Consider the following 25,877-nt stretch of genomic DNA (forward strand, 5'->3'; position numbering starts at 1 on the left):
CACACGGTGGATGATGGAAAGACAAAGATCTGGCCTGGGACAGACTGAGAGGACCTTCATATTTGGCTAATCCTGGAATTGAAAACTCCTTCCTTTTGTCCCCTTTCTGCCCTTGCCTGCCCTCCCTGCCCTTCTCCCCTTGGTATAGATGAATCTACACACAGCCTTGCTGTCAGTAGCTGGCCTTTCCTTTTCTGAGTCCCTGCCCTTCGTACCAGGGAAATTAGCATGAAAAAGCAAATTCCAGTTTTATAACTTGATTCTATTCCAGCCCATTGTCACATTCTCTACCTCCACCCACCGCACTGAAAACGACCAAAGTTGAGTCTTGTGACATCACAACAGTTGGTTATTGTATCAACAGCTGTGATGTCACCAATTGAGGATTAGGACTTCAGGGAAGTATGGAGAAAGGGAGTGTATCTGGCAAGAAACCACTTGGGAACAAAGGAGTTATTTTCATGCAAATCTTCACCCGCAGAGCCCTGCTGGCCTTTCAGTGGTTGGGCTGTCAGTGGATGCCCTCTCCCAGATCCCGTTGCTCCCTCCCTGCGTCTATGGATTAATGGTTTGGTATGTGGACATTGCTCAAGTCTGAGCATGTGTGGAAGTCCCCTGCTGGCTGGCTTCTGGGCTGGCTTTGGGTTTTATTCATGCAGTTGGTGCTGGATAGGTAGACCTTTTCAAGGAGGGAGTTCTGAAGAGAGCCTGGGAGACTGGGGTGAAGCTAAAGCAGGTGTGCGCAGCCTCCAGGCTGAGAGGGAGCTGGTGTGCAGCCACGTCTGTTCAGGCAGAGGGGCCACTGTTCTGTCAGGCGCTGTGGGAGGCCTGAGTGTGCCGTCCATCCATAGTCCCGAGGCTCGCTGTTCGCCTGCTTCTAGAACAGGCTTGGGCCTGCCCTGGGAATTCCTCCTTGGCTCCCGAATGCAGACTTGAACACCCCTGCTGCAGAGGCACCCGGCCCTTTTCAGTACACAGGCCCTTAGTGCTTTAGTAAGTTTTTCACAGTGCCGGTAGGCCGAAAGGAAACCTAAGTTTCATTTATTAAGTACTTAGGTCTAAACAGTTTAGTAAGAGTGCTTATAGTCTAACAACTAGTAGCCATTTGAAAAAATGATACACATAAGTGAAAGGAAAAATATTGTTTCCTGCTTCAGTAGCCACTAACTAATTTCTAACTAATGGGATCTACTGTGTACTGCACATCTCCCATCGTGGAGTCAGAGCGAATACTGCCATCCTTATTTCTTCTTCCATGTTGCTTTTCACATGGTGCTTAACTTTTTACCACAGCAGCTGCTGAGAACCCAGTTTCACAAAGAAATGACATCATTGAAAAGAATGTAGGATAATCTAATGTTAAAACTGAACTCATGGGGTATCTGACAAACGTTGAATATTGCTCTGTTTTCCTCAAAAGTGCAAAAATCTCTTGCAGCAGTCTTGTAAGTTCATGCCAGTGCTCTAGGGCACCTCAAAACACAGTCTGAGAACCGCAGACCTGCAACTGCCAAGTAGCACTTGCTTTGTGTAAAGGAAGAAAAAGAGGCAAATTCTGCCCCTATCGTGATCCTTAAAGAAGTGAGACAGATAGATGGATAGACTCCCCTTATCTGCAGTCTCAGCTCTAGCTGGACTGCATTGTTGTGGGAAGGCCTTACTTTGACCAGTGCCTCTATCCCTGGGGGGGGAGGGAGGATGATGAAGACAAAAGGCCTGAAGAACTGCAAGAGAGGAGTTTGTTTAGTATTTATTTTGTGTTGATTCGGGGCCCTCTGAACTCGATGGCTTAAAAAAGACAACAGGGTTTTAACACCAAGAATTTTGAAGTCAGACATGGACCTCTGCCGATGTTCTTTTCCAACCCCGTCCAGACGGAGCTGGGCTGCAAGGGTGCACTTGGGATGGAGGATGGCATCCGGCCATGAGATATGACTGAGACCAAAGGACTAATGTGCCCTGGTATCACAGTAGAGCTCAGTGCCAACCTCTCCAGACTCTGGGGTCTGCCACTTGCTATGGAACCCTGGGCAGATTACTTAACCTGAGCGTTGGTTTCTTCATCCATAAAATAGAGATAACAACAGCTAGATTAAATGAGATAGACGCTCAGATGGAACCCTCAGAGCCTGGCTGTCTTCGTGTACTTTCTTCTACTGCCTTCCAAAACTGAGGCTTTTCTCCAAAGGGACATTCAGCCCTAATGATCTGGCTTAGCTCTGCAGCTTGAGGATTACTCTACATCTTGATAACTTTGCTCTGTGTATTTTATGTTCCCAAATCTGCTGAGCCCTGTAACCCGCGTACCCACTCTGTAGGTTCCCTTTTCACTCTCTAAATAGCATTTTTAATGAACAGAGTTCTTATTTAATATAGTATCATTTATCAATGTTTTTCATTATGATTATCGTTTTTTGTGTCCTAGTGAAAAAAAATCTCAGCTTGCTCCAAGCTCTGCCTGGCTTTTGCTTATGGTTTTAATTCTGCTCGCAATGTTCTTCTGCCTTCTTTATTTCCCCCCAAGTCTGGAAGACACAGCCTAATGTTACTTCCTGTCTCCTGCAGCAGCCCTCCCCAACGTCCATCCTGCCCACCTAACTAGGTATCTTTCTCCTCGCTCCCAGAGCTGTGTCCATACTGCTATCACAGCTCTTGGAACATTGTACCAGAATCTTTACTTTTCTTTCTTAAGCAGGACAAGGAGCTGCTCAAGGTCAAGGTCCAGAGTATAGCACAGTAGCTTGGGGAAGATGCCCTCAAAGGGTTCAAATAAGTAAAGAAATGAAAGCCTCGGGTGCCCAAACCTGTCTCTCTCTAATTTTCCCAGCCTTCCTGAACCTGTGCTTCCTTTTGATGACCGTAAAGCTCTCTCAGGCCGATTGTGCAAAACTACCCCAGGGAGTGTGCTCCAGATTGAGAGTTAACTAATTACGGTGCTTCAGAGAGGGCTGATCAGCAGTGTCCAAGGTGGTCGGCATGAGGAAAGGAAGGTCCTGTAATCATTGAGCCCTAAAGAAACATTTGCGTTTTGCAAAAGGAAAGTGATTGTAATCTCTGCAAAGAGCAATTGCAGTAGAGTTCTTGGGCTAAAACCATCCCTACCCTAAATCTTTTGGGTGCTCAGAGGGCATGGTCCCTGTTTGAATTTTTTGAGTGGGTCTGATTGCTGCAGGTAGGTCAGACTCTGAACTGGGAAGACTGGTGGGGTTGGAGGATGGGCCTGGAGATTGGAGCCCGAAGCTGCTCACCCTGTCCAGGGAAGGCCACTCTGAGCAGGTGGCAAATGTTTTTTCATACAAAAAATATTTATTGAGGGCGTACTATGTCCCAGGGACTATTCTAGGCACTGAGGATACAGCTGTGAATAAAACACAAAAATCCCTAGCCTCGTGGATCTTCTATAATCATAATAAATAAGTAGAAAAGAAAAGTAGTATGTTAGATGGTGATGAATGCTATGGAGAAAAATAAAAACTAAAATAGTGAGGTTGAAAAAGGTTTTCTTTTAATCCTAATTTTTTTATGGTGTAATTAGGGAAGGCCTCACTGAGAAGAGGACATCTGAACCAAGACGTGGGCGAAGAGGGGCAGGTCCTCTCAGGGGAGTCTGTTCCAGTTACAGGGTCCAGCAGGTGTGAAGGCCCTGAGGTCGGAATGTACCTGGTGTGTCTGAGGACATAAAGAGACTGTGTGGCTGGCGTGGAGTAAGAGGAAAGAAGAGTTGAGATGAGGTCAGAGATATCCTGGGGACCCAGATGATGAAGGGCTTTGTAAGTCATTGTAAAGATTTTGACTTTTAATTTGAGTGGTTGTAGAGGTTTTGAGCAGAGAAATGACAAGATCTGCTCCGATGCTAATGGTGGGTACATGTGATGGTGATAGCTTATTGTTTCTGATTGTTTCTGTTTTCTCAGTGAAGTGGGAAGCAAAGTCAGCTAAAAAGAGTGAGGTCTTAAGGCTGCGAGTTGGGGAAAAGCTAAACCCCGACCCAGAGACTTCAAGTATATTCCCTGTTGGTGCTGAGTATCCTCTATTTTTTTATAGATGGCTTCTCATTGATCTTCATGTCTTCATTATAGTGGTGGGGTATTTTCCCGATGCTACAGATAGCAAAATGGAGGTATTGAGACTTGCCCAGTCACTTTACCCTTATTATTTCCTACTCTTCTTCTGAGAAAGCAGGCTTAGGGCTGGCGTGTTTCTAGAGTAGGGGAGGCATTTTGCCATCAATTAAGTTGAGCAATTCGATCAGAGAGCATGGGAGAGGTGAGAATGAGGTTGATTTAGGATCAGGAAAGGCTTCGGAAAAAAGCTGACACTTGAACTGGATATTTAAGAAAGAATGGGTGTGGAGGATGTCAAGATAGAAGGAATTGATTGAACCAAAGCTTGGAGGCCGGACATTCCTGGCATGTGCTGGAAATGGGAACTAGGCTATTGCAGCTGGCTGGTGTGTGATAGGTCTGTGGCCCCTGAATCATCTTCAGCTTACAGGACCCATCAGGTTCTCCCTGCTGAAGTGCGAAGACAGTGGTTAGGCCCCAGGAGCAGAGCAAACCTTCATTCTACCTTCTTTTCCCAAGTGGCGGCAAGTCATCGGGCAGAGGGGGCGCCTTCATCCCGGCAGAGCAGGGGGCAAGCCACTTGCTGAGAGGCTGTTTCCAGACTGGCAGAAACAGCTGTGTCTAGGTTTTTAAAACGATCTTGGAAGCAACCAGATTTTCTTTGGCCTAGAATTGCCTAACAAACCCTCACCCCATTCCAGGCTTTCAGGAAATGTTTAAAACCAGCTTCAAACCTCTACAGAATCTGTACTGAAGTGGAGAAGGACCATCTGGCAGGAAAAGGGATTGAAAATGGTTGAGGTTAAACCCCAAACCTAAAGGGCTCTTTGAGAAGGAGGTTTGGGAAAGAGGATGTGGGAGTGATAAGTGGATAGTGAAGAGATGGAAAGAGAACTTAATTTTTTTTATTATTATTATACAACAACAACAACAAAATTGTCTTTTCCTGTGGCCACTTGAGGAGGATTTTAGCCTCACAGGGATCTGTCAAAACACCCGGCCATTCTTTTAACTTTCCAGCAAAACAAATCTTGGTTCCTCTCCACTTGACTGGGCTTATAATCTCCTCAGTATTTTTGCTTGAAGGGCTTCCTGAACCTAAAATCCCGGAACCTGGGGCTGGAATGGAAAAGATCCGAGGTACGAGGTATGTAGTAGTGACAGAGAAAAGGGGTCTGGCATTCTGGAAGGGGTGACAGAGTAGACTTGAGAAAACCCTTCCTGGCTCCCTTTCTGAAGCTTTTTGATGTCTACCCCCAAATCTCTGGGCCTGCTTTCTCCCCTGTCCCTTGTAATCCCTTCTTTTTAGGCACAGTAGAGCCAAAGACAAGGTTGTGGGCAGATAAACCAGTGAGAAATGAATCAGGAAAGGAGGGGAGGAATAAAGGGATAAGGGCGGAGAAAAACCAACATGAATGAGAGGAGGCAACAGCCTTTCCTCTTGCATGTGTTGGCTGAGAACCTGTTACTGCAACAGAGTCCTGGAAGATAATAGGGACGCTTGTGAGGAGATTGAAAGCCCGGAGCAAAAACAAGATTGGCCGAGGTATGTGAGGAAGAGGCTGGCCACAGACAGCCCTACTGGGTGGCGCTGCAGGGAAAACACCCTTTCACCGGTTTTATAGCAGCTGTGACTTTTGGAAGGGAAAGCCTGCACCTGAAAGGATGTGTCCAGCGCTACAATTTCTAGGGTCCTTTGTCATCCTTGTCTCCCCCCAGGGCCCTTGGGGGCCCTCTTTTGTCATTAGTTAACAAGTCAGTTAACATTTATTTGAGCATTTTTTTGTGTGCAGAACTCTCTGCTAAGTACAGAGGATTGTTCAAAAACTGGAGAACTAGCTAGCACTGCCCGACAGCTTTCTCAGCCACATGGGGCCAGGGGGCCAGGATGTCAGGAGGCCAGTGGGATGGCTGAACTTCCTAGGAATTCTGGAGAACAGAGCGGATGTGCAGATACGCTGCTCAGCAAGGCCTGGTTGTTAGTCCAGGCAGAGCTGTGGAAGATAAAGCCCTTCCCACCTTAGCCCAGTGCAGAGATGCCCGCAGAAGAGAAAGGAAGAATCCCACACTCACACTTTAGAGAATGGTGGTTTGGGTACTTATTAATAAAATGAGCTCTTTCTAATGACGAACCTCCCTGCAGCTCGCAGTGCCAGTATTGGTTGCTGAGATTCTTGGAGGAAGAAATTGAAGAGTTAGGCCCTCCTGTGGGTGAGCTGCCAATTTGTTCATTATCTCATTGACCGGGGGAAGGTTGTAGGATGGCGTCAGTGAGAAAGTCAAGAGGGTCTGAGTAGGTGCTCCCTGAGCTGGGTGAGTAGGCAGGTTGACCTCAGGGTGGTTAGACAGATTACAGCTGTGCAGAGCTGTAGTCTCTGGGCTAGAAACAGGTTCTCAGGGCGCACACACAGCTCAGCTGCCTTTCCCACCTTTTCCTTTTTTCGGACTGCTTCCTAAGCTGTTCCTTCCACATGAGAGATTGCTTAAGAAATTGGTGGAATGTAGATGTCGGCAGAAATTCTCTAATGTGGTTTCGAGGTTTCCTTTGTCGGGTGTCTCGGCTTCTTACCTGGACGAGGAAAGCAGAATGCTTGGCAGTGTTTGTGTTTCCTCTCAATGGCAGCTTCAACCCCAGTGGCACGGGAGGCTTCCCGCCAAATGTCTGCATCCGCTCCTCTCACTCTCGGGGTTCAAATGTCTCCTTCTTCAGGGGTGAAGCATACTGTCATGTCCACAGTTAGGCCTGTGGAAAAGTACCAAACAGACATTTAGAAACGTCCCCTGATCAAGGGGAAACAGTGTTTTGCTCTAGGATAAGAAGATTCATTCTTAGAGGCTGGGCTCCCTTCAGAAGGCGCTCACTTCAGAGCCTGACCTCTAATGGGTCCCTTCTTGGACCTTGGGGAGAGCAACTGGATCGGGTGATAAGATTGCATTGTGAGGAGAGGGAGCACGAAGGGAGCTAGAGAGAGTGCTGCAAAATGAAGGCTGGCCTGAAAAGCAGGGAGACTTCAGATGCTCTTTCCTCCAGTGGTAGAGAGGGGAATAGATGGGGTGGGGGTGGGGGACTCCCAAGCTGCCAAGAGGCGGTGCCCTGCTCTAGAATAGGCTCTTCTTCCTGTATTGCTCAGGCCCAGCCCGCCCAGCCGTCCAGAGGCTGTGTGTGGCTGCTCCCAGTGCAGTACCTCCTAACCCTTTCCTGCTGGGATGCAGGCTGGGGCTGTACCACTCCCCTGCTGCCTGGGCCAGTCAGGCCCCAGAGCTGTGTAAGGCTGGCCAGCTGTAGACAGTGGGCGGGAAGGGACAGTGATAAATAGGAGAGAGCTTGTTGCATCTAAATGGGCCTCTTCCACTCAGGGCTGGCCCATGGTTGCCATGGAGAAGTGCAGATAGCGATGGTCGATTTTCTGATTTTTTAAGAGAAGCCACTGTGTGAGTTTTTATTTGTATTCTATTTGCACACACCCAATTTTTAAAATGTTTGATAACTAATTCAAAGTGTTTAAAAATAAAGGGAAGACACACGTTTGCTCTTACAACCAACCCATTTGTGTCTTTGGGTATAAACTCTTTTTCCCAGGAGCTTGGAAATGAGGAGGAAGTGAGGACAGCCTTTGTTAGCTACAAGTGGTGGGTGGCAGGAAGGGTTGTTTTGAGATCCAAGAACTCTGAGCACACCCAAGCAATGAAGAAACTGTTTAGAGGAGACATTGGTAATGCTTTCACTTGGTCCAGTGGTGTAGCTGCTCCTTTGTCATTGAGGGTCAGTGGTTCTGTGCAGGGGTGAAGAAGCTGAGGGGTGGGAGGGGGAAGAGCCACCAAGTGTCCATTCTTTTTTTTCCAGATTTTATTGGGGAAGTGGAACAGGACTCCACTGGGGAACAGTGTCTTCCAGGACTCCCTTCCAAATCAAATTGTTATCCCTTCAATCTCAGCTGTGGAGGGCGCATCTCAGCTCCAGGTCCTGTTGCTGTAGCTAGTTGCAGGGGGCACAGCCCACCATCCCTTGCGGGAGTCGAACCGGCAACCTTGTGGTTGAGAGGACGCGCTCCAACCAACGGAGGTATTCGGGAGCTCAGCAGCAGCTCAGCTCAAGGTGCCGTGTTCAATCTTAGTTGCAGGGCGCGCTGCCCATCATCCGTTGCGGGATTCAAGGAATTGAACTGGCAACCTTGTGGTTGAGAGCCCGGGCTCCAACCAACAACTGAGCCATCCGGGAGGCAGCTCAGCTCAAGGTGCCGTGCTCAATCTTAGTTGCATGGGGTGGAGCCCACCATCCCTTACAGGACTCAAGGAATTGAACTGGCAACCTTGTGGTTGAGAGCCCACTGGCCCATGTGGGAATCGAACCAGCAGCCCTTGGAGCCAAGAGCACGGAGCTCCAACCACCCAAGCTACTGGGCCGGCTCCCAAGTGTCCATTTTTATTTGCCCACAGCTGGGCAAACTCTTGGGAAGATGGTGAGGAGTGACCCTTCGTACTTTTCTAAGTCCTTGGAGAGCAAGTCATAGGACACAAGTTTCCATACTTACGGGTATGTAAGACTAGCCTAAAGTGCTTTCTAAAAATGCAAATTCCTAGGCTCCATCCCCACAGATTCCCATTCAGGAGATGGAGGAAGGACCTGGGACTCTGCATTTTTAACAAGCACCCATCAGTGTTAAGGAAAGCAAGTGAATGGTGGAGTCCGACAGAGCTGAGTCTACATTCCTGCTCCGTTCCTTCACTAGCTGAGTGATCTTTGGCTAGTCGTTTAATCTCTCTGAATCTAAATTTCCTGATTGGAAAAATAGGTCTGTATTACCTACTGCCTTGTAGAATGGTGACAGCTGAATTAGAAGATGGTTGGAGGCAATACAGACAGAGTCCTGACTCAGAGCTGGGACCCTGGTGCAGGGCTCAAATTCCTGCCTTGCCACTTTCTAGCTGTGTGACTGGGGCAAGCTGTTTTATTGCTCTGTACTTTGGTTTCCTTGGTAACTTGTAAATAATAATAGAATCTACTTCATAAGGTTGTTACAAGGATTAAATAATTTAATACATGTGAAGTGCTTATAACTTTAGCTATTATAATTACAGGAAGAATCTAGCAGCATGTCTCATAATAAATGTACCCTTGCTTTTCTTAGGTCCAATTATTGTGGCTAACAAGTAGGTTAAGGCTTACTTCAAATTTCACCTCACTATGAGGCCTTCCTGGAGTCCATGTTTTACTTGACTTTTTTCCCTTTCCAGTTAGCTCCTCCAGCTAATGTGTTGTGTCAGCCCATTTTTATACCTAATACTTGAATGCCGCCTAGCACAGAGTTAAATGGATTGAATGGCACTGCCAGAGAGTCTGAAAAATGACTCAAGCTTGTGAATGGAGAGGTTGCCTTCCAAAACCTAGAGAAGCATGAACTAGAAGAAAAACCATTTACTATGAAGCTTTTATGTGCCAGACATAACAATCATGTGAGGTAGGTCATGTTATTATTATTGCACTTACAGGGAGACAGTTGAGTTTTTGAAACTCAACTCCTGCCGTGTCACCTAACTAGCAGTTGCTAGAGGCAGGGTTGGACTTTGTTACCTGCCTGCAAATCAGGTATTCTTCCCACTGCACCTCAAGTGTCTCAGACTGTGGGCTCTTTGTCTCAATGCAGAGTTTGTAGAAAAGTTCTAGAGGTCCTTTATTATGTTCTTTTCTCTGGATTGTAACTCTTCAGATAGTTTTTTTTTTTTTTAATTAGATTTATTGCAGTGACAATTGTTAGTAAATTTACATAGATTTCAGGTGTACAATTCTGTATTACATCATCTATAAATCCCATTGTGTGTTCACCACCCCGAGTCAGTTCTCCTTCCATCACCGTATATTTGATCCCCCTTACCCTCATCACCCACCCCCCACCCCCTTACCCTCTGGTAACCACTAAATTACTGTCTGTGTCTATGAGTTTTTGTTTCTCATTTGTTTGTCTTGTTCTTTTGTTGTTTTGGTTTATATACCACATATCAGTGAAATCATAGGGTTCTCTGCTTTTTCTGTCTGACTTATTTCACTTAGCATTATTCTCTCAAGATCCATCCATGTTGTCACAAATGCTCCTATATCATCTTTCCTTAATGCCAAATAGTATTCCATTGTGACAGATAGTTGTTGATAATTGGTCGAAGCTGGGTTTTTGAGCAACTTGTGATTGGTGGTAGATGCAAATTGAACAGATTCATTTTCCAAACATACAGTTTCTGCCTGGACTTTGCTTGCCATCGATGGGCCTGGGAACTAGTGAAACAGCCTCTCATCCCCCTTGCTTCTCTACTCTATTCCCAGTGGGCATTTCCTCTGCTTGGGAGTGTTTTCTCTCCTTGCGGCCTGACTAGCCAAGGGGTCAGACTGAAAGCCTAGGTGAGAGCCTAGAGTTGCTCTTCAAGCCCTGGGAGCAGTGGCGTCCCACAGGACGCTAGCCACGCAGAGTGCTCAAGTCTGAGCTTCAGGTGTAAAGGGTTAGCCTGGCCCTCAGTTCCTCAAGCCCCCAGATAATTCCCTGACCCTAATATCCTGGCCTAGAGAGAGCAGGTGGGAAGGAGGGCAGTGAGGAGGATATATGTTTCATCTGTTCTTCTGACATAATGGGTCCTTCTGGGGCTTGCAGCAGTGTCTGCCCCAAATGCCGTAAGTCCTAGGCCACTTTTGGGTACAGCTATGCCCTTGCAGAAGTGTGGCCAAGGATCCCTGCCGTAGGCCTGGGAGCAATTTTGATTCACTCCTCTCTTGGTTACGTCTTCACAGGATTTTTCTTCTTGGCCCAAGCAAATGTCGGTCATCTACATTTGTCCTTCTTACTAAGCTGTCTCTGTTCTCATATTCAGTGACATAATAGCATTTCAGAGCAGTGGGTTCACCTTCCTTAGGTGAGGAATTCAGGAAGAGGAAGAATATATTTTTCATCATGCTCACTTTTAATTATTTCAGTTTCCGATCTTCCCCCAGTCTTCTGCCCTTTCCCTGAGGGCCTGCCCTGGAGCTGCTAGATCGCGTCCAGGGCTGTTTTCATGGCTTATGATGGTTATTGCGACCCTTGTTACCATGGGCACAGCCGAAAGCTGATACTTAGCGAGTTGATTCCTGGTAGCACAGCGCTCCCGGAGGAGCCTGAGAACGCGCCTGGGAAAGCTTCCAGAAGCTGCCTCTTCTCTCCCTTCTTTGTGTCGCACACCCAGCCATAGACCAAGGACTTAACTTGGCACTGGGCTGGTGCAGGTAACGAATGTCTCACCACAGCCGGTGTGCACAGAAGCTCTGGAAGCAGGATGGACTCCTCTTCCTCCTTCTCATCATCCTCACTAACATTGTACTGGGTACTTAAGTCTATAAACACCTTTTTCCCAACAGGTAAGGACGGCTTTTCTCCACTTTATAAAGGACAAAAATGGGGCTCAGGGTTGGCTCCCCTTTTCTCAGAGCATCTGTAGCATTCACCATCAGATAACTGCCCTTATGTCTACTGGCGGCGTCTTCCCTTTCCAACTCCAACTCTGCCCACTACCGCCATCACCAGAAGCACAACCCTGAGAGCTTCCATGAGGTTAAAGAAATTAGAGGTAGCACAGTTCATGTTCGAATGAGGAAAGAACTATAAACGATATCAGGAATTAGGGTTTGGCTTATTTTGATCATTGAGACCGATCACTTATTTGCACCAAGGTAATACATAGACGGCCTCCAGGATTAAGGTCATTAGTGGCCATAAATAAATATGTTTAACTTTCACATCCAAATACTTCATTTCAGTCAATGTGCTGAGAATGCCAATCAGAGTGAGAGAGCTAGTGTTCCTGAATTGTTAAACTTCTGAGAAGGTGGAGTCAGCCCAGGCCAGAGCACACATTCACATGGTAAGCTCTCACACCCTCTCTCCAAGGCACTTAAAAGTTTATTGTAACATTTATATTGAGATATTCACATACCATAAAACTCACCCATATAAAGTGTAAAATTCAGTTGTTTTTAATATATTCACAGAGTTGTGCAACCATCACCATTACCTAATTCCAGAACTTTTTTTTCACCCCAAAAAGAAACTTCCATTATCATTGCATTCTCTCCCCATTCTTCTACCCTCAATCCAACCCTTGGCAACCGCTAATTTCTGTATCTATAGATTTTCCCTATTCTGGACATTTCAAAAAAATATCATAAGGGTCATCCATGTTGTAGAATGTATAATTTATCGATGTACTCTATTCTTTTTTATGTGTGAATGATATTCCATTTTATGGATGTACCACATTTTGTTTATGCATTTATCTGTTGGTGGACATTTGCATTGTTTCCACTTTTTGGCTATTAATGTATAATACTGTTATGAACATTTATGTGTATAGGTATTTGTGCGGACATAATATTTTCTGGGTAATATACCTAAGAGTGGATCATGGTGGGTCATATGGTAACTCTGTGTATAACTTTTTGAGAAACTGCCAAACTGTTTTGGAAAGTGGCCGCACCATTTTACATTCCCACTAGCAGTGAATAAAGGTTCCAGTTTCTCCACATTCTCATTAATACTTGTTTTTATCTGTCTTTTTGATTATAGTCATTCTAGTGGGTGTGAAGTGATACCTCTATGTGGTTTTGATTTATATTTCCCTAATGACTAGTGATGTTGAACGTTGTTTCACGTGCTTATTGGCCAATTTTATTTCTTTGAAGAAATGTCTATTCAAATCCTTTATCTGCTTTCTAATTGGGTCATTTGTCTTTCTACTACTTAGTTGTAAGTGTTCTTTATTCTGGATACAAGTTCCTTAGCAGATACATGATTTGCAAATAATTTCTCCCATTCTGTGGGTGTCTTTTTATTTTCTTGATGGTGTTTTTTTAACAGCACAAAAGTTTATTTTGACATAATGCAGTTTATGTCTTTTTGTTTTGTTGTTGTTGCTTGTGTTTTTGGTGTCATAGCTAAGAAATCATTGCTTAACCCGGTGTCACAAAGATTTACCTCAATGTTTTCTTAAAGGCTTTACTTTTGTAGTTTTCACTTTTACAGTTAAGTCTATGATCCATTTTTACTTAATTTTTTTGTATGGTCTGAGGTAAGTGTCCTACTTTATTCTTGTACATGTGGATATCCAGTTGTCCTAATGCCATATGTTGAGAAGCCTCTTCTTTCTCTATAGAATTATCTTGATATCCTTGTTGAAAATCAGTTGACCATAAATGTATGGGTTTATATCTGGACTCTTAAGTGTATTCATCTTCATTTCTCTTCCTGTGTTTACGTACACTGTCTTAATTAGCGTGGTTTTGAAGTATGTTTTGAAATCGGTAAGTCTGAATGAATCCTCCAACTTTATCCTGCTTTGTCAAGATTGTTTTGGCTGCTCTGGGTCCCTTACGTTGCCATAAAATTTTAGGATCACCTTGTCAGTTTCTGCAGTTGATGGGTATTCTGTTCAGCATTTAGATCAATTTGGTGAATATTGCCATCTTAACAATTTTGAGTTTTCTAATCCATAAACGTAAGATGTCTATTTGTTTGTGTTCTTTAATTTCTTTCCGTGATGTTCTGTAGTTTGTAGTGTACAAGTCTTACACTTCTTTTGTTAAATTTATTCCTAAGTATTTCATTCTTTTTGCTGCTATTGTTAATGGAAATGTTTTTCTTGATTTTTTTTCTTGATTTTCTTGATTTTATTGTCCGATTGTTCACTGCTAGTCTATAGAAATCAAATTGATTTTAAAAAATATTATTCTATATTCTGCAAACTTGCTTGATTTTATATGTTAGTTTAAGAGTTTTTAGGGCAATCCTTAGGATTTTCTTTTTTCAATTCAAGTTAATTGGGATGACAATTGTTAGTAAAGTTACATAGGTTTCAGGTGTACAATTCTGTATTGCATCATCTATAAATCACATTGTGTGTTCACCACCCAGAGTCAGTTCTCCTTCCATCACCATATAGTTGATCCCCTTTATCCTTATCTACCACTCTCCTCCGCCCTAACCCTCTGGTAACCACTAAACTGTTGTCTGTGTCTATGAGTTTTTGTGTGTTCATTTTTTTGTCTTGTTCTTTTGTTGTTTTCAGATTTATATACCACATATCAGTGAAATCATATGTTTCTGGACTTGTTCTGTCTGACTTATTCCACTCAGCATAATAATCTCAAGATCTATCCATGTTGTTGCAAATGGTACTATTTCATCTTTTCTTATGGCAGAGTAGTATTCCATAGATTTTCTCCATACAAGATTATAACATCTGCAAATAAAAGATAATTTTACTTCTTCCTTTCCAATATGGATGTACCCTTAAGTTTTAAATTTTTTCTTCCTTGCATTATTTTAGCATAAAATAATATTCCCTAAATAATGTTGATGTGTTAGCTAACTGTATATGGCACATGAATGGCATTTTTCACTTTGTAAGTACTTAAATACCTTCATGTATATTAATTTTATTCTAATGGGTATTAGAAAAAATATGACAGCTCATGATTTTATGGTGTTGGCTCAAATGTCACTTTATCAAGATGTTCTTTCCCGAACATCGTATTTAAGGTAACTGACCTTCTTCACTCTCCCTCTTCCTTGCTTCCTTTTTTCTTCATACCACTTATCATCACCATCCATATTATATACAAGTGTACGTATGTATCATACACATGAGACACGTGCATGCTTGTTGTCTGTTTCTCCCCCCTAGGATGTATGCTCCATAAGAGCAGACATTTTATTTCACTCTGCTGGATGGCAGTGCCTAGGACACAGGGTGCTCAGTAAATATTTGTTCAATGAATGAATGATTATTTAGGACAAGGTTAAATATTTTAAGAAAGGCAAGTCAGTTTCAAGTTGATTCAAGAAAAATATTGAATAAATAGTTGTTCAGGAGGTATGCAAATATGGCAAAATTTACAAAGGCTGGATGGCATGCTAGAAATTTGGGAAACTCTAACTTAAGTGAGATGAGGTGGGATAGAGATGGAGTTTTTATCATTTTCTATAATCAGATAAATTATCTGTTAGCTCACAGACTCTTTTCCAAACCAGATCAGGGGGCCCTTGAGACTCGTAAGCTATAACACGTGGAATTAAATATATATGGGAAAGTGGTTCTTACCCTCCGTCACAGACACCCTCTTGGCAGTTTTGGAGGTCATCTGGAAATGTTTGAGGTGCTTTTGGCTGCCTGTGGAAACTTGGCTTATAAGCCTTTCTTCTTTGCAGGGCTCTGGGTTTGCAGAGAGCCGAAATGACCATGACTGCCAACAAGAATTCCAGCATCACCCACGGAGCTGGAGGCACTAAGGCCCCTCGGGGGACTCTGAGCAGGTGAGTAGGGGATCACTGGTGGGGGAATGGGGCTCACTGGAGGGTGGCACCAAGGGACAGCTAACTGGCCTGGGTCCTGGGTAGGATCCCTGCCAAAACGTAAATGATCATCATCATGACTGACAGTCATCCATGTAAGTGGTTTGGGCCCAGCTCATGCTGACCGTGAATTAAGTCGTCTCTAATATACAAGTATATACCATTTTCCAGTTCTTTCAGTCTCCACAGGAGAGAGCATGCAGGGACCCTAAAACAAACTTTGCTTTATACTATTGGAGGAGCCTAGAGCTCCAAGAATGGAGCCAGCGAGAAGCAGCTGATGGTCTTCTGACTGTATCTTTTTCCCAAGATGGGGACAGCTTAGGGACTGTCACCATCTGAGCTAAGCAGTGCTATAGTGAGGTTGCTGACCACACTGGGGGTAAAGGTGGGGAAGCAGTTATGCGTATTAGTACAAGTTCCAAGCAGAAGTCTAGGTTCTATACGAATTTAGGCTGAGCTGCAAACAAAGCAGTTTGGAGAATTTTAGCCAGTGTAACCTATAATCCACTTTGCTGGTTTTGTCTTCTTTTTAAAAGTGGGAATATAGGACCATAGAAAAACCATGGATTTTTGGAACCATATAGAATTGACTTCAAATCCAAGCTCTAACTACTTACCAAATAGTGAGATCTCAGGACATTTTCTTATGCCCTCTAAAATCTTGGTTACTCATCTGTAAAATAATAATACTTAACTCACAGAGTTGCTGTGAGGATAAAATGAGATAATATATGTCAGTGCTTAGCATAGTGTCTGGCATATAGCCACTCAATAAATGTTAGCCTCCTCCCCATGAGAGGATGAAAGCTTTCAGAGCCAGCAGGTAGACGTACAGTTTTCGCCAGGGCTTCTCTGGTCATGGCCAAGGCTGGATGTTGAAGCATCTTCTAGAAGAACCTCCAGACTCTTTTATTAAAGCCACATACCTTTCATAGCCCCTTCTGCTGAATCTCAGATGAACAAATTTGGCTTTTGTTACCTCAGCCGCTAGAATGGATAGCTACGAGAAGGAAGCTGAGCCGGGGCTGGGGTGGGTTGTTCCTTCCGAGATATCTGGGCTGTGCAGTGACAGGCTGAGTGCAGTGGGATGTGGCACACTCAGGTCTGGCCAGAGGCGGTCGTGGGTGATTGATTCATTCAAAGCTGGAGTCCAGCTATGGTTGGTAGAATGGCGTCTAGGATGTAGCCCCTGGGGAACGACTGGCATGAATGAGGCAGGATGAGTTCCCTACACCACACGTACAGGATTTGGTCCCAGTGGAAGTGATCTGGATGGACTGTGCCAAGCGAACGAACAGAGATTGGTAGGTTCTGACCTGTGAAGTACTTAGACAAACTGAATATCCACTTTGTGACAACAAGACCAATAAGTACCCCTACCCGCTGCTCACGCACCCTCTCTAACCTAGCCTGCAGGTGTTCGCATGCCTGCTTCCCTGACCCGGGTGAGGCTGAGAATGGCAGGCACTGCCAGCGTCTTGGGGAAAACAGATAGAAAAACCGAACTCTCCCAGGGCATGTGGTGGCTAAGGCAGAAACGGGTCTCCATCTTAGATTCTTTGTCTCCCATTGTCTGTTTCTGGGGAACCACTTCATGGGGCTCTCACCCGACTGGTAGCCGATGGAGACTGGGAATTAACGTTCCTGTTTCTTTTATGTGAGACTATAGGGGAAAATAAGCATTATATGAGATTGTATGGCTTTATTTCTTTTTTTTATTTATTGGGGTGACATTTGTTAGTAAAATTACATAGATTTCAGGTGTACAATTCTGTATTACATCACCTATAAATCCCATTGTGTGTTCACCACCCAGCGTCAGTTCTCCTTCCATCACCATATATTTGATCCCCCTTACCCTCATCTCCCACCCCCCACCCCCTTACCCTCTAGTAACCACTAAACTATTGTCTGTGTCTATGAGTTTTTGTTTCTCATTTGTTTGTCTTGTTCTTTTGATTTTATTCTTAATTTTAAAGAAATAGTATATTTAGAACCTGAACCAGAAATTACCATACCCAACAGCTCTTAAGTCATTTTTTTCTTCTAATTTCCATTATGTAGGGGGTGGGGTGGGAGATGCATTGGTTACATCAGTCACAGAGCAGAGAGAGGACTGCTGACAGGGTTCCCAGTTTCTGTTTGGAACACACACCTACATGCTTTAAACGTTTTTAGAAATTGCTCTTTCTTTAGCTTCCCAGCATACTTGACATCATAACATGATAGATGATGTTTGTAAATATCTGAGCCTCTGATGTGCCTAAAAAAAGCATTTTTCCAGCCTCCCTTCTAAGTCTTCCCTTCCTTCCTGCCACATTTCCACTTCCTTCCTTGCCTCCCTCCCTCCTTTCCTGGACTTTTTGCATGGACTCATAGGCCTCTGGGGCTAACCACACCCTTCTCTCAGAGGCTACCATTGTACTGCAGGTGTCATTTCAAAATTGTCATCTGGTACTTTCTGTGGCTGCCTTCACCCCAGCCACATCTAGGGGGTGTTCTTTGGGCTGAGTGGGGCTGTAAATCATCAGTTGTTAGGAAGTCATTGTCAGTGAACTCAGAGGGCTTTCCTCTAGGAGCCAGGCTCTGGGGTGGATTGTAGGGGACAAAAAGGGATGGTCCTTCCTATTTCTTCAAGGCATTTACAACTTGGATTGATGACCTTAGCACCTGAATTTCTCAGTCTGACCTTTCAGTAGCTGTTTGGCAGTGACCTAGGGCCCTTTTATTATTGCCATCCCAGGAGTTCCAGTGGCTCACTGGTGTGACTGGAACTTTGGTTGTGGGGTGCTGGGATGCGGGGGGCTTGGAAAGCTGGGTCTTTGACTGCTGGCTGCTTTGGGTTTCTCCACATCATCTACATGGAGGCAAAGGAGCCCAGTGGTATTAAGAGACCTTTCTATCAAGCTCCGGAGGCAGAGTGTACTCTGGGGCATGGAAAACTGGTGAGGAAGGGCAGATGGGACCCTGTGGGACTGTCAGGATAAGTATTTGCAAGGCTGTATCTTTAATTTGAATAAGACTTTACCTGGTGTTACCACTAAGCCAGTATGAGTTAAGGATCCTAAATTCCTTTCCATTATTAGGTTTTTACAGGTGTTTTGCTAATTTATATTCTTCCTTTTCCTTTGTAGCCCAATCTTGATTTGGCAAGATATGTATGTAGGAGGAGGATCTCTAAGCCTTTTCATTTGACCAACAGAGTTTTGTTCTTTGCTGTTTTGGTCTCCTGGAGAAGTTTCCCTTTCCCTTTGTTGATGGAGCTTCACCCTTAGTTACCAGAGACATGCTCCCCACAGGCTGTTCCTACTCCAGCTCATAAGATTTGGCTGCATCCAATTCTGGGGGTGGGAGGTGAGATTCTCAGAGCTCCCCTGAATTCCAGTGGTCAGGCTTTCTGATGTCACTGCTGATGAGCTGGGGTGGGACTGGAAGCAGCTTGATGACTTGCAAACAAGGAAGAGTTACGTTTAGAGCTAACTCAGCCCCTACATGGAATGACGTTTGCCACTTGTTGCTCTCGGTAGATTTCACTTGTGCTGTAAGACCTGGCAGGCAGCAGGGGCTGTTGTGAGAAGAGTTGCCTTGCCTGCTGATTTCCTCAACAGCTTCTTCACCATGAAACCCCAGCACCTGGGTCATTGCGAGTTGAAAATACAGGCTATCAATATTGTGTTTGGGAACCTTGCCTCTGGATGTAGGTGTGGGAAGACTTCTTGAGGTCAAGATTTTGACCGACTTCTTTCCATTTCCCCTGAGCCTAGAACAATGCCTAATATGTAGAAAACAGTAACTATTTGTTGACCAGTTAAGTAGATGGTTGGGAGCTCAGCTTCTTAGAGCACAGGCCACTGTGCCATCTGATTCCTTCCTCATGGGTCTTATTAACTTTAGCTTCCCTTTGCATTCAGTCCAGAAACTCTCAGAAAGGCAGAGCCGAAAAGGAACCCTAGAATTCCTTCAGTCTAACCCACTTACAGCTTGGAAAACAGAGAGACAAGGAGCTTCTCCCTGAGGACACAAAGCTAATGGGAGGAAGAACTCAAGCCTAGCTCTCTTGATCCTTCTGATGTTTTGTTGTATTACTACGTTCACCTCGCTGCAAACATTACTGGGATCGCCCTACTCAAAATCTACTGTCATCTATGATAGTGGCAAACTTGGCCTGGCTTGTAAAGCTTTCATAAAAAGCCCTAATCTTTCTTTCTACCCTTATCTTCCTTTGCTCTCTGACGCACACCTTACATTTCTGCCAGTCTGGATGCAAACGTTACTTCCCTCCCAGTGCTTTTCTTGACCACCCAGCTAGGAAGGATTCTTTTCTCCTCTGTATTCACTCTTAGAACCCTCAGTTTGGAGCCTCCAAATGGCGCTTAAACAGCGCCTCATAGATGGGTATTTGTGTGAGGCTCATTTCACTACTCAGTTGGAACTCTTTGCAGGTGTTGCACGTACTCTTGTGGAATATTAGAGTTGGAGGGGACCTTGGGGTTCATTTGGTTCAGTTACTTGATGTCACATATGAGGAAGCTAAACCCACATAGCTAGCTGACAGTGGGACGCTTATTTAGTTCTCTCTCTCCTCTCTCTCCCTCTCTCTCCTCTCTCTCTCTCTCTCTCTCTCTCTCTCTCTCTCTCTCTCTCTCTCTCTCTCTCTCTCTCTCTCTCTCGTCTTGACAAAGGATCTTTCAGTACTACTCTAGATTTAAAAAAAAATCATTGAGGAATAATTGAAGTACAATAAACTGCAATTTAAAGTGTACAATTTGATGATTTCACACATACACACAAACACAAGCACATTCATACGTGCTATACAATTATCACCATAATCTGGAAGCCATTTCTTAATTTGAGAATTTTTCTGGTCTAGAGAGACTGAGAATGGAAGAAGTTTTATTTTCTAATCCAGAAAGCCCATTTATGTTTCCTTTAAGTTTTGCTTGAAAACTGAACAGTTCCCTTTTTGACTCATCTCTTCTCTTTTACTGTAGGTAGCTAGAATAAGTCAGATAACATCTTCAGCACTCTGCCTGGAAATATCTTTAGCTAGTTTATGTATTTATTAGGCGTGTTTCTTGTTTTCTGTGTTACCCCAGCTGACAGAATTACTAAACTTTTCAATATTACCATGGTCTTCTTTCCTCTAGCTTCTAAGAACATTTTCCTATTTTCCCTTCAGCTCCTCCTGACCACCTGTCACTCAATCCCAAAGTCATTATTTTAGGATTTTGTTTCAACAATACGCCAGTTCTAGGTACCCAAATCTGTTACCGCTATCTACTGCTACTTAACTACCCTAAAATACACGGTGTAAAACAACCATTGTGTTGTGCTTCTAGACTATAAATTAGGAATTCTACAGAATACCACAGGGATGGCTGGTCCCCATTCCACAATGTCTGGGAAGACTTCGGGGCTAGGGTGACTCCCTGTCTAGGGACTGGCATCACCTTTGGGCGGCTTACCGCGCATGTCTGGGGGTTGATGCTGGCTAGTGCCATCAGTCAGGACACCCACATGTGCCCTCTCCACACAGCCTGCGTTTCCTCACAGCGTGGGAGACAGGAAGTGGAAGCTGCTGCTTTCTTGAAATCTGGATCTGAAAATGGGCACACATGCATTTCCGCTGTATTCTGGTGGTGAAGCAGTCACAGGACCTAGACAAGAGGAGGGGCCTTTGTGACAGGAGACATGTCAAAGAATTTGGGGGCCATGTTTCACAACCATCACAAGTATCTTTAGCATGGTTTCCTGCACCCGCATTTCTCTCCCTCTGGGCTTTACATAGTGCCCGGTTCTGCTTTGTATAGCTGTCCCATTTTTACTCGACTAGGCTATGAGGGATGTTCCTATAAGGCATCATATTTTATCTGCCTCGGACAGGGCATCTACCTTGTACATTTTCTATGTTCATTGCTGCTACTTCTTAGAAGAACTTGGGGTTCCCAACCAGAGAAGAGTTCACCAATCCTCTTTGTGCTTCCCTAGAAATCAGCTTGAGGGCAGGCAGGTGAGGCTTTGGTGAGCTTTCTGGAGGTGAAAAGGTGGCTCCGTTTCTGCTCTGACTCTAGGTAGCTACCATTCTACTTAGCTGGCACACCGAAATTGACCTCAGGAGTCTCTGTAGCTGGTGGCTTGTATGTAGCTCCACCTGGAGGATGAGCTGTCCCAGACCCTAATGCAGCCTCCCACCCATTCGAGATAAGGTTGTTTGGGATCAGGAAGGCCAAGTTGTGAATGTCACCCTGTCCTTTGGCTTTGTATCAGAGCTGTCCCAGAGTGGGGTGTCAGTGGGAGTTGAGCTGAGCCTCTGCTCTGACCTAGGGAACAAACTTGAGGACTTGCTGATGGAGAACTCAGGCATCCTTTCTCCCTTTTCTCCTCCTGGGTGCTGCAGAGGATGGCCTCTGGAGAGCACAGTGAGAATGCCATGTCCAGAGTTGGGGCAGTCGCTGAGTAGTGGGCAGATGTGGTCGTCCACTGAGCCAATGGGCACTACCTGGAATGGTGAAGGGCCGTTTCCCAGGCTAAACAGCTGCTTAGTAGGGACGACGCATATTGGAAGCTGGGCCCTGTGGAACCTTAACCTGCAGACAGGCACCCACAGCCCATCTCGGTGCCCCTGAGCTATTTCCTGCACTCTCAGAAACCTTCCCCAGCGGGCCCCAACTTGGTCCTCTTCCTGCTAGCCCTGTGGCCAGAACATGCTGAGTTCAGAACTATCTTGTCATTAAGGAATAAAGATAGCTTTTCTTCCAAAAAAAAGTCCCTGGGTGCACTTGACAATATACAAGGCGTCCCTAGCCACAAATATTTCCTGCTGTGTTATTTGACAGTGGCCCAGGTCACTAACCCAAGGGCTGGGTCGTGTTCTTGTGAAACAATACCAGAAGAGAGGGCAATATTTTGTACTTTAACTCTCACTTTATGTACACACACATACACACACACACACACACACACACTGCTTTCTCTTTAAATTTCTCTTTCCATACCTTATTTCATACCCTTTCTATCCTACCCATTTGTCTTATGTATTTGTCTGTGTGCGAGCGTTTATGCTCCTCTATTTCTTTTAAATTTCCTTTACATTCTGCCCCCCCCCTCCTTCTCCTTTGTCTGTTTATCTTGCTCCCTCTCCTGAAATGTTGGTTTTGGCCAGTCATGTGCTGCAGTGTTGGCATCCACATATGTGCTGAGCAGCACAACTGGCTGCCTGCTGACACGGCAATGGCACGAGTGCCCATTTTCACAGGGTTTGTCTCCCTAGGGGCAAGCTCTGCGATTTTAGAATAAAGAGCGAGAGATGACAAGAGCAGAGACTTACGTGTCTTTTAGCCGCTTTATAATTAATTACCCCTCTTTCATATTTCTTCTGCCTTCATGGAACTATTTATGGTGCTCATAATGGTGTACTTTCAAAATTTACATCATTTCAGTCACCCAGCTAGTATGTTAAGATACTCATAGCAAGTTTTTTCCCTCTGTTTTATAGGCTCTGAGAATTTTTAGGTGATTTGCCCGTGAGCACACCCAGGAAGTGATGGGGCAGGGACCAGAGGAGAATCCAGTTCTCTAGACTCTTGTTCTAATCTACGATTTTTGCCTCATGAGAAAAGACGTGGGGACTGACAGCCATTCTGGGCTGTACTAAGTGTCCCTTTCTGTGTTATTCTTCTGGCCACATGGCACAAGGAGGAGTGAAGAAGTCTGTGAACAATGCCCTGGGCAGGCATAAGGACACCAAGGTTTTAACCATTTGTTTATTACTCATTAATTTAATTATTCAACACAAATACTATATTAATTTCTACTAAATTGCAAAGAGCAGGGGATATCAAGATTAACAAGACACTGTCACCACTTTCAAGTAGGTCCACTCATTGTCTAGTAAGGGAAGAAGGTGAGGAAACAATAGAGTCCCATGAAGTGTTACAAGTACTATAATAGACATTTTTCCAGGCACAGTGTAGGCATCAAAAATTGTCCATCTCCACCTGGGTGAAAGGAGTAGAGTCAAGAGAGATTCTGTAGAGGAGCTACAGAGATATGCAAGTGGATAGGCCAGCATTCCAGGCAAAGGAAAGAAAATGTGTGAAGGCCTAGAGGTGTGAAAAGCAAGCAGCTGGATGTGGCTAAGGGTGGGAGGCAGGCTTGTATTAAAGAAAAGACAATATGAGATGACAAAGGAAAACAGCCAGTGCTGAGATCATGGGGGGCCTTGTCATCCGTGCCAATGAATTTGCACTTCATTCTATAGATAGTGGGGAGTTTCAAGCATAATGAGTTTTGTATTTTATAAAAATGTCGGAAGATGAGAGGATAGATTGGAACTGGGTTAAGAACGAAGGCAGAGAGGTAAGTTAAGAGATTGTTTTAATAGTTGTGGTGAGAGATAAGAGCTGAACTGAGGAAGTAGCAGGAGCAGTGGGAATAGCAAGGAGGAGGACAGGTCTGAGAGATGTGAAGGGTGTAGAATTGACAGGACTTAGTCATCAAGTAGATCAGTGTTTGGGGGATACAGCTGGATCCAGATGCTTGGGGGGGGGGGGGAAGAACAAAGATGGCCCTTTTCTGTCCTTTGTGGAATGAGTTGGAAATGTAGCAGTAAAAATCAGGGTTTGAGGATACATAAAGCAGCATAGGGATGAGACCATGGGAGAAGACACTCCGCCCAGTTGAGGATGGGAGGTGAAAGAGACAGGCATGGGGATACAAGGCCCAGGGCAGTGGTTCTGCAGTGGGAGGAGGCAGGCCAATTATACACAAGTCTGGCCTTTCCCACCTGCATCATTTTACTGTTGCATTGTAGCAACCCCCCCCTAAAATGTAGTGACTTAGAACAGTTTATTATTTCCCAACGTTTCTGTGCATTTGCTGGGCAGTTCCTCTACTGGTTTCCCCTGGGCTCACTCATCTAGCTGGGTTCATTTGGCTCCAAGATGACCACACTCACGTGTCAGTCTCACGTGGTAGCTGGCTCTTGGCTGAGGTTCCTTGGTTATGTTCCACATGGCCTCTCATCCTCTAAAAGACTAGACTGGCTTCCTTACGTGACAGTCTCAGGCAGCATTCCAAATGTGCGCAGGGGAAAATGGTCAGGCCTCTTGAGACCTTAAGTTTGGAACTTTGACACCTTAATTTCCATGACATTCTATTGGTCAAAGCATATCACAAGATCAGTCTAGACTCAAAGGACAGAAAAATAGATTCCACCTTTTGATAGCATGAGCTGCAAAGCATTTATGGCCATATTTAATTTATTCTCTCCCCCTCCCGCCCCGAATGTTTAGAATCCAGGGACAGAGAAGTTAGCTGTTTGAAAAAGTTTGCCAAGCAGTGACTGAATCGTCAGTTCCCTGTTAATACTAGTAATTACCAAGCTAAGAATGAAGACTATGTATTAGCCACTGAGCTCAGCACTTGACTTGTATTGTCTGTCTCTGCTCCTTACAACAACCTTCCAAGATAGAGATACTGTTCTTTTAACCTCCATTGTTGTAGACAAGGAAATTGAAGTTGAGAGAGAGAAGGTGATTTTGCCCAAAGTTGGTAACTTTTCCATGGCTGTGCTGAAACCTGAACCCCAAGGCCATTGTGTTCTTACTCTCTGTTGAGAACAACTGGCCTGGAATAAGCTGCTGCAAAACTCCGTACTAATGATAATTAAGTCACAGTGAGTTACGGTGTATGACAGCATTTCACACCCACAGTCTCATTGGCCCAATAGGACAACCCTGTGATGTATTAGCACAATTTTGAGGAGTTAAAGCTGGAAGAGAGAGAAAAAAAGCTCAGAGAGAGTGAGTGGCTTGCCCATGGTCACATTCCCAACAAACATGGAGAAATAGCAGTGAGTTCCACCCTCAAGTGAGAATCACACCCCATGAAGGAAGGGAGGTTGTTTACACATTCACCCCTAGGAGCATGGAGTGAGTGAATGCTGCCTTCTCTGTCATGAGCCTATGGATGCCTGTGCCCCAGGTCAGCGTGGGGCCCCTTTTCCATCCTCAGGTGCTGGAGTACGTTGGGCCTGGCCTGTGTGGGGAGGCTAGGCAAGGAGCCCTTGCAGCTCTGGGCCTCAGATCACAGCCAGGACCTGTAAAGGAAACACATAGTCTTTTCTCTGTGTTTTCCTTCACAAGAGGGAATAAACTAAAACTCAGTTAAAGCAGGCTAGGCATTGAGAAAATTTCTTAACTTGGGATTTCTACATGCTAGGACTACTAAGGGAAGTTAAGAATTATTCTTTCTGAAAGCATGCTGGAATTAGACAAAGCAGAGATCATCAACATTTTTTTCTGTCCCACCTACGGGAGCCGTGCCACCCACCACTTCACCCTACTACCACGCCTGCATAAGTAACAGTGGCTTCATGGACTGGTAAATTCTCACCTTGGGGGTGGAGGAGACACATCCTTAGGGGAGCATGTATCAAAAT

The 25,877-nt window shown here is 44.8% G+C and overlaps 1 protein-coding gene across 3 annotated transcripts in view; it reads left to right on the forward strand.

The window, feature by feature from the left end:
* Positions 1–25,877, forward strand: part of DENND2B (DENN domain containing 2B) — a 145,879-nt gene that overhangs the window by 82,737 nt on the left and 37,265 nt on the right. For all 3 annotated transcript variants that reach the window (XM_081062574.1, XM_081062573.1, XM_081062575.1), the window contains one exon: positions 15,287–15,391. In XM_081062574.1, coding sequence (XP_080918700.1) covers positions 15,312–15,391 — 80 coding nt within the window. In that variant the 5' untranslated portion in view covers positions 15,287–15,311. The remainder of the gene's footprint in view (positions 1–15,286; positions 15,392–25,877) is intronic.

The sequence above is a fragment of the Rhinolophus hipposideros genome (genome assembly GCF_964194185.1).
Source record: "Rhinolophus hipposideros genome assembly, chromosome: 10".
In the NCBI taxonomy this organism is placed as follows: domain Eukaryota; kingdom Metazoa; phylum Chordata; class Mammalia; order Chiroptera; family Rhinolophidae; genus Rhinolophus; species Rhinolophus hipposideros.